Genomic DNA, 13,675 nt, shown 5'->3' with positions numbered 1-13,675 from the left:
TTCACTAATCTTTCCCATAAATAGCAAAAATGTACCTTCTCCAGCTGTATGTTAATTATGTTCCATTTTTAAGTCAGGATGGGTACATTACAGAGAAGCTGTCAATTTGAGGCTGAGCAAACTAAATATACTCAGCTGAGTGAATCCAGCACTGTGAACATGAACCACTGGTATAAATAGGAAAGGAGACACCTTGAAGCTTTACCATATTCAAGAAGTGTCAGGTCATGTTCATTTGAAAGGGATGGCAACACTCTTTTCCCCCCAGAGCAGGCATGAATATTGTTTCACAGAACACAGGCTGTCCAGGTGTTCAACAGACTCTCGTGTTTGCACCTTTAATGCTGAATTTCAGCATTTTTTGCATGGCCATTTAACTTGTTTTTATAATCCCAGATATTTTCCTGCATAAGGACTTAAATGGGGGATGTTAAAACAAAGTGTTTGTCCTTCCACATTTAAAATACTTCCATCTAGTTTTCTGACTCTTTCAAAACCCTATGGACTGTTTTCAAACAGCTCTTTTACCAACACGCATTGCTGTAAGGACAATTGCCATGAGCTATTAGGAGCTCTGATTATGATGAAGATGTGTTTCATTATTGAGGACAAAGTACTGCCGATGATACGAGACCTCCAAGACTGGTAGAAACATGAGAAATTGGTTCCCAATAGTTCTTTTCTTTTGTACCCGACTCAGCAAAGCAACATGGGATTCTTCCAGAGGCAGAGTCTGAAGGATAGGTCACTGTGCACAGAATCAGCTATAACAACATTGACAGGCCTGAAAAACCCTGGTATGACTGCTAGAATATCTGTATTTGATCACAACTTCTGATAGAGAAAATACATTTCTTTCTATGTTGTGTGTTTGAAAAGAAGATATTCCATTAACAGTGGTCACTCGTGCCACTTGGCTTCTGAAAAATGCATCACTATGAACAAAAATATCCCACATTTTAAAGGTAATAATTCTATTTTTGCTGAGGGAGTAATGGGGAGGAATATCACTTGAGCTGGAGGATGTCAGTACAAGCAGTATGTGTTGTGTAAGTCCTACCTAAGCTTTCCTTGACTGAAGTGTTAAATAAAGACTTTAATGAGTTCCTCTGCATAAGGATAAATTTAGCTCCAAGAGCAGCGCAAAGCAGACTTGTTGATTGGTGTGGGAATGATTGCTGTGATTCCTGAGCTATGAAGGTGCTGTCATTTCTGCAAAGGATCTGTGCAGGGGAGGCAAAACAGGGAACTGACTCTGCAAAATGAACTGTGGGTCTGTGGGTATGCCCAGAACTCCACGTAGGATCCTATTCTATTATGAATCATAACTTTGCTTTTTTGTTGTAAATTATTGTTCTTTAATTACACCTTCACCTATAATTTTGTGATCATTTTGTGTGAAAGGTTTAAAACTGGATTAATAAATTAGTCTAGAAACTTCTTACTATTTAAATACTGCCTCAGCTATTTTTGTAGCTTTATTAGAACAGTTCATGCTTCAACTTATGGCATTTACTTTTTGGTCATGGTGGTGTTCTCCGGGTCATTCTTTAAGTGGGTGAGTCATCAGTTTCTGTGTGACATGTAAATAACAAAATGACCCTTTAAAGTGTGTGTTTTCCAAGGAAAGAGCAACACTGCACCTGCAGATGCACATCTGCACTTGCTGTCCTAAATTCCTGCATTCTGTCTGCTGGTACTGAGCTGGAGTCTCTTCTCTCTACCTTCAGACTTTGTGCCCTACAGGCTGTGGATAAAGAGGTTCTGAAACATTTAAGTGGAAGTGGAGGCATCCAGTCCCTCTCCAGCAGTGAGCATGTGTGTTGCTGTCAACATCTCATGATGACCAGCGTGAGGGGGACAAGCACTGTTGCTCTTGCTCCACAGGCACCTATTTATTATCTGTCCCAGTGAATTCCTGCCTCTGCTGGAGAAGAGATGGAGCTATCATTAGTTTTGCTTGCCTTGCGGAAGGCACCCTTTGATTTCACTCTCTGTGTCTCACTGAGGTCTACGTAAATCATCTGAAGTTGGCCAAAAACTTGAGAAGAATGTTGTGATCTACAGTTGTTATCTGTGCCTTCCCCATTTTTATTGGGGAAAAAGCCTGTTTACATTAGGGTAACGGCAAATACACACGTGCTGCATAAACCTGGGTCGTTCCTAAATAATGTGCCAGAAATCCCCCTTGGCTGTGTTAACAACTAATTGCCAAGTTCTTTTTGACAAAACAATCAGCCTAGCCCCCGTGCATGCACTGCTGCGAGTCGCGGTGCAGAACAGCACATGGAACTCGGTGCAAGTATGTTCTGTATGTGGCTGCTATGGTGATTAAAATACATAAATAAAATAGATAAATATGGACCATATTAGAAATCCATTACTGGCGCTCTCTCAGATCTCAGGCAGCTCCAGCGTGCGGGGTCAGCCGTGCTCCCCTGCTCTGAGCGGGCCCGCGTGGAGCGGCAGCTCCTGGGGGGGCTGCACTTAAGCAATGGCCCTGTCCTACCTTGTCAGCTCGCAAATTCAACACAAAACGGGTAAACAAAGGGCTTTTGTGCACGGTTTATAGTTCAGTGAGGATTAGTGGCCTGACACGGTTCTCAGACGGGACAAGCTTAGCGTTAAGTCGCCCGAGGTTAACGAGGGCGGACGTGGGGCAGACTGTGCAGGCTGGAGCACAAGGGTCTCTGCGCTTTCGGACGCGGGACGGGGATTGTCAGGAGCAGGTTCTGCTTACCTGGGTCGGTGTGTCCGTCACGTGTCCCAGCGTTCCAGGAGCCTCAGGATGTGGATGATCTCAGGCACTTGCTCGCAGTCCGTCCCGCAGCTCCAGAGGTCCCCTCCGCCGGCTTGGGCATCCTACCCTGTTCGTGGGCTCCGGCTGGATCGGATTCCTGCTTTGCTTCCCGCTCTCACCTTTTAGCATTCTCTGACCGTAAAATCCATCCCTTTCCTGAAATGCAGAGCGATGCACTTGTCCAATGAAGTTTTTCCAGGCGGGATTCAAATTCCGAACAAGCCTTTCATTTCCTCCGCGCTGGGGGGAGAGCGAAGGCAGGGAGGCGAAGGAAAGCGCTCGCTTCCTTTAAATCCCCACCAGCGTCTTCCCAGCGCTGGAAGCGAAGGAGCTTGTCATGGTGATCTTCGGAGTTTAACTTTAGAGGGGGAGGGAGAAAGTGGAAAGCAAACTGAATGCTGTAGTGGAGATTTCTCTCTTCCCCCACTGGGCCCCTTGCCGACTGTTTTTATTGATTTCAATCACTGGAGGCTCGCTGGCTCTCAGAAGAAACACTGTGTAATGTGTTCTTTCCTGGCTTTCATTAAAGAAACTCAATGCAGTGCGGTCACGCTGCCGAGCTCGCCTGGCAACCTGCCTACACCCTGTGGTACCTCTTTCATTGGAGGAGATCGAGCTCGTGGTTTGGGGTTGGTTTATTTATTTTTTTTCTAATTCTCCAGCAAGGATTTCAAAACAGCCTCTGCTCTGCTTCTACCTCCTCTCACAGTCCAAAGCCTTTTTAAGCCTCAGAAGAAATTGTCAGCACCACTAAAGGGGGCGACTTTGGTGGCAATGAAAGCGCCCAGTGCTGCGACAGTCTCGTGCTCCTGCTATTAAAATTCCTCTGCGTTTCTGGGGAGGGGTTAAAAGAGCTGTGTGTAAGCCACAGGGATGTGGATACAAATGATTTCCGAGGGGGTTCCTTTTTTTTTCTTTTTTTTTTTTTTTCAGTTGTATGTTCTCCTGATTGCTTAACACGGTTTAATTAAGAGTAAGGGAGTAAGCAAAATCCTTCAGCAAATGTGTGAAAATTCCTGGCCGCACTGTAGCTGCAAATGAAGCAAAACTGCATTCCCCGAGTCTGCAGTTGTGGTGGTTCTCAAGTATTTCTGTTGTACTCAGGGCTCTGATACTGGTGGAGAAAAATGAGAAATACAATACGATCCTCATTTATGCCTCAGAACTTAATCTGCCAGAGCGCAGGAGTATGTACTTTATAGGAGTAACAGTCTATAAAGTGGAATTCAACAAGCTGCATTCTTTAAGTTGTGTATTCTGTGTGCCTGTAAATGCTTTCATGTAATTTAGTAAATTGTTCAATTTCTTCTTATTCAGCAGTTGCTAATGATAACACTTTATATGCTCTTCACAATTGGCTGTAAATCTGAGACATGCAAAGATCACACAGTCGTAAATTAAACCAGGTTTCAAGCTCATCAAGGTGCATCTATTCTAAATTACAGCTGCAAGTTTAGGGTGCTACCTGATCTCTTGTGTTCCTGAGATACTGTAGCTGTATACACAAGGAGGCTTTTTATTAAAAAAAACAAACAAAATCCCAACATTTATATGACCACAAAAAGAATCCTTTCCTGGAACAGAAAGATAAAAAGGCTGTTCTTACTTCAATCTGGTTTCCTGCAGAACTTGTTTGAGGCTTCTCTGCCTGGGTTGAATCTACAGAAAGCTTTCCTAATCAATTTAATATAAATTACTGCCAGTGTTTTTCTTGTGAGGAGTTGAGATTCTACAAACACCTTGCTTTTACCAAAAATGTTGTATTTTTCTTTGAGCAGTATATAATTTATAAAAGGTCTTCCTCTGTAAGTGCTACAGACATTGTATAAAGAGTACTTCTGCATGTTGCTTTTCATTTAAAAGTCGCTTTCTGCACAATAATGAAATTTCAAATGCCCTCTCTGGTCATACTTCTTCTTTTCATGGAATGCTAAATAGTAGAAAATAATTATTTAAATTTAGTATGGCCTTGAACTGTTTTATGCAAATTCTCTAGCTGTAGTTGTAGCACAACCCTTTGGCCAGCCTTGGATAGTAAATAATTTGTCAATCTTTCTTTTATGAACCTTTTGTCTAAGGGTCTGCCAGCCTTTCTTCTCTGTGGGTTTTGATCTGTGTTTATAGATTCCGCTTTTTGTTTTTAGGCTGGCAGATGGCCAGTTATTTATCTGGGTTCATGTGCATTGTGTGAGGCAGAAACAGGACGTTTTGCATGCTGATGTCGTCCACGGGGCATTTGGGGGGCAAAAGGCTGCTCCTAAGCAGAAGCCATTACATGATGTGTCAGTAGCTCTTGGTCAGTGAACAAAGCCCCTTTTGACGTTCTCTATGTTAAAAGTTATGAAATAACATGAGCTTCATGAACAAACAAGGTGATACAATGCTCCTACTATGAAATAAGCCATATAATCCATTTCCCCTCCATTTTGAACTCTCCGGAGTTCAAAAATTTGACGCCCTTTTTATATGTTTGTCACTGTTATTTAATTCTTTCAATTTCTGCTGTTGCTTGCCTTGTTGTTGTACAGACTTCTTGTGCTGTGCTGGAGAAAAGGATAAAAGGATATTGGTTTTGGAGGAGCTGAATTCACTGGTTCTAATAAATAGTGAATTTGGTGTTGTGGAATGGTTTGTGGTTCCTTCTATAGGTTTGGCAGCAAAGCCAAAACCCTGATCGGGCAGGAAGTTCAGACCTACAGAGACGAATCCCAAAGGCAGAATGTCATAGATGGGGGTTCTGTTCAGTGTGGCAATTCCTCAGAGTTTCTGACTCTGCCAACATTATTCTGTGCTGGCTATGGACAGCCAGGGGTGCAAATGTGGGAATTTTGAAGGACTGAGGAGGAGGAGCAGAAGACTTTGGGAGATATCTTCAGTTCTACTTAAGTGTGAGGCCATCAAGGACTGGAAGCAAATATAAAAATGCACTTAGTGCTCTGTGGAAGCACAACACAATTAGTTTGCTGTTATTAGTGCTGTTATTCCCTTCTTGGTGCTGCTTGCTCAGCTATTGCAGTTCATAGTCCCCTGGGAGTAGAAGCTTTTATGCAGATACAAAAACTGCCCTCAGAAACAACACTTATTTGGTTCTGCCACTCTCATTGCAGCAAAAAAAAAGAGTCAGGTACCTTCAAGAGAACCTGTACATCTTTTTGCTGGTTTTTCTTACAGTTCTAGTTGTATTTCTCTGTTCTGTATTGCTTAGCAGGGCTGCTTTATAGTATTAAACTCTTCCTGTCTGTGTGAGCTGGCTCCCCATTTATGACTGTAAGCTCACTTCTAAGGATCATTTATAAAATGTTTCAAATTTGTGCAATATTTCCAGATTACAAAGAATGATGGAAAACTTCAACTGGTATCTAAAAGTGATACAGCTGAAGCCTGCAGCTATTTTGAGTCAGATGTCTTGGACTATTTAGAGCACATTGCTATATTTACACACAGTTCAGAAAGTTGGAGACTGGCATTGATGAAAGGCAGTGTGTTGGCACCCCCAGCACTTTGCCAGCAGATGGACATGGTATGATACAAACTTTGGGAATTTGCTTGCTCATATCCCTGTGCCTGTGCAAAGCTGACATGGGCTTTTATGAGCGTAAGTGTGAAAGATTTGGGGTCTGCCTTTCACTCAAAAAATGGCATCCAGTGGCAATATCCCTTTTAGCACCTTTTCAGGCCTTCTGGAAGGTTTACAAGTGGAAGACTCCCACCTCCTTAATCACAAGAAAACACTGGCTCTCCTCTGAATGTCATTCATTCAAGTGTGCTGACCTGGCCTGACCTTGTTTAGGTTGAGATCTAATGAGCCCACAACCCGAGGTGGTGTGGTAGCTCTCAGCAGGCTTTGCAAATAAGCAAGTGCTGTTTTTCTGTGTGCATGTGGTTTAAATTTATCATGTCAATAAACAAGTGTCTCACATGCTCAAATGGGGACTTTACAATGTTGTAGTTAAGGCTAAATTGTAGCACTACAAATTGTGATGTCACTTTATAAATATAGAAGGAGACAACCTGGAATATTTATGACCTCAAAACAATGAAGTCCTGTTGGTTGGGTTTTTTAGTTTAAATAATGACATAACACCAAAACTCTTAATCCAAATGGGTCACAAACATCTTCCAGATGAACAGTCGCACTAATGGTTTGGGGAAAACAAAATTAAAATCTCAGGCTGTTGATTTAAGGAAAGGAGAGGAGCATCAATAGATTAATAAATAATAAATACAGCTAGGATTTAAATTCTAGTGGAAGGTTTGGTTTTGTTTTCTTTCAAATTGCCAGGTTTGGGGGAAGGTTTTTTTAAATAGAAATTGCTGTTAAATTACCCTCACTGATAAGATCACCCTCAGCTTCAGTAGGGACTATACCAAATGTAGTGAACCAAATGTAGGTATTTTCTGAAGTGCATAAAACCTCAGGTTTTCAAATTAAAAACCAGTCTAGGAGAGACTGTGGCACATCCTATTAAATTAACCAAGTTGACACGGATGGATAAAAGTATATTTGGAACTGGGCAAGTTGTTTGAGGCCTCTGTCAGTACCTGTGCTGGGAGTCCCAGGCTGATGGATCCATTTTCCCTGGCTGATGCTGTGGGGCAGCAGGAGGTGCCTCCAGCTGTAAATCCCAACCCGTTCCTGCCAGGACAGCCCTGCAGGAGAACAATGCTCTTGTGTCACACAGCCCACAGCCCATCCATGCTGGAAACAAACTTTGTTAGGGCTTGGTATTTACGTTGGGACCTACACAGAGGGAGCAACTTGTTTTGTTTTTGATGGAGCGGTCAGGGAGAAGGATAAAAAGCTTTTTGATAATGCGAGGAATGTGGGGAAGGGGGGAAGGGAAGTTACCAAGATATGCATTTACTGTAAGTATGAAGAAGCAGAGGCTTCTTTATCAGACTGCCTCTAATGATGTGCCACAGTCACTTTATTTGAAAGCTTCATGGCTCATAGAAAAGTAAACAAATTCATTACATTATTTTTAAAAGAAGATTAACTGTAGTGTGTCGTCTGTTGGACAGCTGCTGTAGTAATCTTTTACAAACACTTTATAAATGACCACCCTCAGTGTTTTCTAGGGCTTTGTGTGGCTGGATTGTTATTTTAGTAAGTACCAGGGTGGCTTTTCAAATGAAAACGTTGTTTCCTGTGTAACAATTCAATTCTACCTTCGCCCTAAATATTATTTTGTTCTCAGCATGAACTATAAAATGTCTTCTATACTAATGCAACATATGTTGCCTTTTTGCATGTGTTTTAATAAATGCTGGCCTTTTCGTAAAAGTACTTTAAAAGTATTTTAAACAAGAAAAAGCAACTCCACTTTAGTGTCCTACTTCCATTAGTTCTGATTTCTGCTTTCTTAACCTTTCTTCAGTCTGTGAAAACACCAAGTTGAAAAGATGAGTCAGAGTCAGCTTAGATGATAGGTGAATTGACACTGAACAAATGTTTTAACCCCAACAGGAGTCTTTGGCAAATAAGATTGTATTCAGGTATTGCTTTGTTTAACATTCTTTGGTTGAATGTCAGCAAGAATAACATTATTAACTCTGTGTCTGGATTTGTGTTTCAAAGCCCTTGACTGACACAAATTAATTTAACACCAAGGATTTGTGAACTTATAAAGTGGTTTTAACCACTCTTGCCATAAAGCAGTTATCTTCTCGTGCATTCAGGTTCCAGTTACAGATTCTTTGACCAGATGAGGGGGCAGCAGGAAGAATAGGAAGAGCATTTCCTTCTCACCCAGTTGGCCTCCATGGGTGTCCCAGGCTCTAGCAGAGGACCATACCTGGCAATTACCTCCCTCAGACATCTGGGAATGCCTGGAATGAATCTCATCTTGCTTTGGAGCAGCATTTTATTTCTACACAACATAATCTCACACTGGATTTTGCAGGATAAACACAATGTTTATAATCAGATAAACTATTTAAAGCTCTTCATGTGTATGTAAAATATTTATTTTTGGGATATACTGATGCATATATTTATGGTAATATGGTTTTAGATGTGAATAATTAACTGTTCTGTCTGCAAACCTAAAGAAATAGCAACCTTTGTGAGATATGTATCTGTGTATGTCTATTGAAGATTGTGCATATGTTTCCTCAAGATTGCTGAAGGATCTCCAAGAGATCTTGCATGAAGGAGGGAGTTGTCACATCTTTGCCCTTGGCATAATTGAGATGAAGCCTCTGCATGGCAGACAGAGGTTCTCTCAGTCCAGGGAAGTGTGTGGTTACGCAGCAAACACAAACTGAGGATCCTCAGGAAACCTTACTGCTCCCACTGAAATGTGTGTGTGCTGAAAAATCATCCAAACCCTCCATCCACTGTGAAACAGCCTCTGCTGATCACATCCCTCCTCAGGATTGAGTGTGGGAGAGCAAACAGCACAAGAAGTGTTAGAAATGGTGTTTAATACATAGGTGGAAGTTTCCTGTGGTACTCAGAGCAGCATCAACATTTATAGGGCAGTTTGACAGATCCTGAGTGCAGCATTTGCAGTTTTGGGAGTTTGGCACAGCAGAGAGGTGATGGAAGTACGGTGACCAGTAAAAATATGAAACCTGAACCTTCTGGTTTTAAATATTACCTGTGCCCTTTAATTACATTTATTCATGTTTTGTTCACTTTCCTATAGAAAGGTAAACACTTCATTTAAATGTTAATTATTTCAGGCTACAAAAGAAGAGGAAGAGCTTATTGCAGAGGAAGAGGAAGAACTTACTCCAGAGGAAAAGAGGAAACTGGAAAGAAAATTAAAAAAAGAGCGCAAGAAGAAGGAGAAACAGCTGATGAGAGAAGCTGGAATCCCCATAAAAAAGGTGGAGCTCAAAAAGCCATCGGGATGTGAGCGAGCTCTGGCCTATTTAACCAGGTAAGAACAGTAAAACCTCTGCAAGGTGCTGCCTACACAAGTGAGCTGTAAACCAGTAACCCAGAGCAAGCTGTACCAAGCAATAACACATTAAAAGAAATTGCTGCAGTCAAGCACTAAGTTAATGTTTCATCTCAGTTGACACCCTGGAGGACAGTTGATCACCCCATTGTGTTTCTATTACAGCAACAGCAGAGAGGAGTTAAGTATGGTGCAAACATTTTATAGAAAGGCAGCTCCTGTCCTGAAGATCTTATTGTTATATAAATATCATGGGCTTAGCTGCATTTACAGAGATGAAAGGCACATTCCAAAAAAGATTGGGTTGAGAAAATGAGTTTTGTTTCTTGAGTGTTCTGTTCTAGGCAAAGGACTTCCAGTTGCTCTCTTTATATAAGCAAATTCCATGGAGTGGTTAAGCATTACAGAGTCTGAATTCACCCACCTGCAGTATGTTTGGATATTTGTATATTAAGATGGGATTTTGCCACTATTTTAAAGTTAATAGTGTACAATAACTGATTTTTGCATACCAAAGCGTACAGCAAGTATAGTGGCTGATTTCAGATTTTTAGCAATCCCTTTATCCAGTTAGCACACTTATAAGAAGACTTAAAATTCCAGCATAAAGCAAAGTCTGTGCTTAAACTAAAGAACTGCAGTAAAGCACTCAGGGTACCCCACAGACAGTAAAGAGGTCATGTACAAACAGGAAGATAATGTTTATTTTTTTTCCAAACTACAAAATATACCCTGGCTGTAAGACCTCCAGAAGACTGGCATGTTACAAATAGTGGGTTACCACATGGAATTAATCCAGCGTTGCATCCCTGCCTGTGCTCAAAACTGAAGCATCCAGACTGTCTGAATTGTTACTTACCACTCGCAGTGGGGAGGGAGGAAATTAATTGCATTCCAGGCAAAGGGACCATGTGCATTTTTGTTACATAACCCTCAGCATGCAGAGATAGCAAAATGACAATAATATTTTTGATCTGGAAAACAGCTGGAGCAGTTCACCACTGGTTTGAACTGCAAATGGATTGACAGATAGCTTTGAACCTTCTGCTCAGCCTGCTCTCTGCTATGTGTGCTCTGGTAAATGGTGGATCTCCAGATAATGCATTTCAGGTTTGCAAAGTAAAGGAACAAGCTGTAGGGTTTTGCTTGTCATTCCACTGTTATCTGTATGGATTTTTGCCTTGTTACATGGGAGAATATGAAATTATATTTGAACTAATATTTGAACAAATTTGATTCTAGAGTTTCACTTAACCTGTACCAAATTAGCCTGAAATAGAAAACCAGCTCTGTCATTTGGTCTTATCATACAGAGTCTGTGGGTTGTATGTGCAGCAATAGGTTGTGAGGGATTATTTCAGCAACAGACAATTTGAATTTTGTTGACTTAACAGGGGTAGTCATAAGATGCTGAATTACCAGGCAAACATAGCCATAATAACCATTCTAGCCCCAAATGTGCCTGGACCATCTTGAACCATTATTAATTATAGAAAAACAGCTTACAGTTATAGTAGAAGAGTCCTCTTACACCTCAGACCTTTTTTTCAACCCAGTAAGACTGCAAAAGGAAAAAAACAACTGGATTTAAATGAATCCAAGAAGTAATAGACTAGCTGGGGAAGGGAGACAAAAATCCAGGCTTTGGAAATCTACTGCAAGCTCTCCAGCATATTGAGTGGGTGAAGGATTTCAGTCTACATGCTTTTGCAGGGCTACAGGCATGAATAATCTGTGGGAGGATAAGTAAATCTTATAGATGTAAGAAATTAATATAATTGGAAGTAAACAAAAGAGTGCTGTGTGTTTGTGTTTTGCCCCACCCACAATAAAAGCCTTCCATGGCAGAAGTGTGGGTAAGTGAAGTGGCATCTGAGCTGCCTGATGGCATGTGCAGCTCCTGTAGCACAGGTGGAGCTCAGTGTACCATATGATAACTGGAACTGTCATTTTTATTTATTGAGGGACTGTTTGCAGCAGGAGAGCACAGCTGTACAGACCTGTGCCTCGTGCTGTCAGTCCAGGGGAGTTAATGAAGAGAGCATTGATGGCAGGAATCGGGCACACAGTGTGCAGGGCAGGGCTGCTCACTGCATCCTGGCTTCCTGCTGCTTGCAGAGCAGCCCTGCAGCAGTGCAGCCCTGCAGCAGGGCAGCAGGATTCCAAGGGCTGCACCAAGGCCCTGGCTCCCCTTGGCAGCACTGCCAACCTTTGCCCCCACTGCTGGGGTGCCCACTGCTGGCACAGTGTGCCACAAGCTGGGCAGGTCTTCCAGTTCTCCAGCTTTGTAATTTGATTCTAAAAACAAATGGTCCTTCATGCTTTCCAGTCTCCAGAGGGATCAAATTATCATTTTATTGGAAGGCCATCCTAGCTGGGAGAGGATTTTTCACCAAGGCCTGGCCACATGCAGCAGCAGCTGATGCCAGCTCAAACTGCAGCCCCCAGCTACTACACCTGAGGAGCTGAAGGGTCTCCCCTGTGAGCTGGGTGACTTTGATAGCCCAGATCAGCTCCTTGCTCATTTGAGTGAAACCAGGCTGAGCATGACCAGATTTACACTCCTGATGGAGGAAAAGCAGCCAAATTACTCCTGTTTTTTTTCCCCCTTCTCTCACTTTCTCTTGGCCTCTGTGAAAGAGGGAGAGAAAAAAGATTTTGCTTTACCAATTTTTATCTCATCTTTTCCTTGGTGAGATGAGTTCAGGTGGTTCCCAGCACAGTTCTCTTCCAAGGCAGCAGCTGGCAGAGAAAAGTTACTGCTGTCAGATCCTCAGCTAGCCCAGGGAGCACACAGGAAGATCTGAAGATAGAGAGAGGATTAAAAGTAGGGAGTTGAACCACAAAGTTATAAAACTCTGAAGAAAAAAAAAAAAAGTGAAATAATGGAAAAACCCCAGAGTGGTACTGAACAGAAGGAAAAAACCCCAATTACTTCAGAGGAATAGGGAAAAGCAGGAGTGATGAAGTATTAGTGGCTAAATAAGGTACACAAATCTCTTCCTTTTAATGATGACATGCCTTGTTCCTTTATGATGGTAAGTGATGATTCAGATTTAAAGGGAATACTCCATTGTCTGCTTAATGTGATTCTTGGAAAATCTAGAAAAAAAATTCGTCCTTTTCTGAGCATTAGGCAACGTCAAGTGAAAAGATGTTGCAATTCCAGAGAATGGTAATTAGGTTTAATTATAACCTAACTGACCTTCTGTGGTGTTAAAATGTTGGCAGAACTTGTTTGTCTTGGCAAGCCACCCTCTCCTGGAAGCTGCTGTTCTTGTGTTTGGCTTGGAAAGTTCATTGCCATATGGATCTGCACCTATGGATTTCTCCATCACGCATCAAAGGAATAGAGAGAGATCTGAAAAAACCTCACTAAAGGAATGTGAAACTACAAGATTCACATCATCTGAAGTAGAAATAATAGATAATATTATCTGCATGTGTGCTGTGAATTACCTAAGCCTTGCAGTACTGTTTATCATGTACTAAAATTTGAAAAACAAGGTGCTGAAGTACAATTATTTTTAAAATTATTTATGCCATACTGTTAGTATTTGTCACTTTTCTTTATAGAGATCTTATTTTTCTCATTGCCTAATTTGAATTCAGGCAAAATTCAAAGAATGTCAGAGATTTCCTTAAAGTAAAAAGATGCTTCTAGAATAATACAAACCAAGGGCATGTTACAGAAACAGAAAAGTGAGAGACAGGCAGAATTTCCCATGGCGTGAGGAAATCATCTGACTCTGCAGGTCCCAGGGTGGTTTTTGCTGAGTGTGGTGGCAGCACTGCTGACAGCCCTGGAGAACCCAGGGCAGTTGTTTATCTGCTGGCTTTGCACAATGGAAACAGATGCTGGTCCTCAGTCAAACTTTATTACAAACAGTGCCAAGCCTGGGAGATTTTAAAGTTGAAATGTTGTTCTTCCTCTCAAAGAATACAGAAATTTGAGAGCTGTTGCTGG

The 13,675-nt window shown here is 41.7% G+C and overlaps 2 protein-coding genes across 2 annotated transcripts in view; one reads left to right on the top strand and one right to left on the bottom strand.

Annotated features, from left to right (window-relative positions):
- GPR146 (G protein-coupled receptor 146) overlaps positions 1–3,256 on the bottom strand; it is a 48,623-nt gene extending 45,367 nt beyond the window's left edge. Inside the window, exon 1 of the mRNA XM_058815888.1 lies at positions 2,741–3,256. The gene's annotated coding sequence lies outside the window, so the exon portion shown is untranslated. The remainder of the gene's footprint in view (positions 1–2,740) is intronic.
- C17H7orf50 (chromosome 17 C7orf50 homolog) overlaps positions 1–13,675 on the top strand; it is a 120,625-nt gene that overhangs the window by 85,672 nt on the left and 21,278 nt on the right. Inside the window, exon 3 of the mRNA XM_058815894.1 lies at positions 9,488–9,687. Coding sequence (XP_058671877.1) covers positions 9,488–9,687 — 200 coding nt within the window. The remainder of the gene's footprint in view (positions 1–9,487; positions 9,688–13,675) is intronic.

Source organism: Ammospiza caudacuta, chromosome 17 (assembly GCF_027887145.1).
Source record: "Ammospiza caudacuta isolate bAmmCau1 chromosome 17, bAmmCau1.pri, whole genome shotgun sequence".
Lineage (NCBI taxonomy): Eukaryota > Metazoa > Chordata > Aves > Passeriformes > Passerellidae > Ammospiza > Ammospiza caudacuta.
The sequence above is the reverse complement of the archived record's forward strand: the minus strand, read 5'-3'. Positions and strand labels throughout refer to the sequence as shown.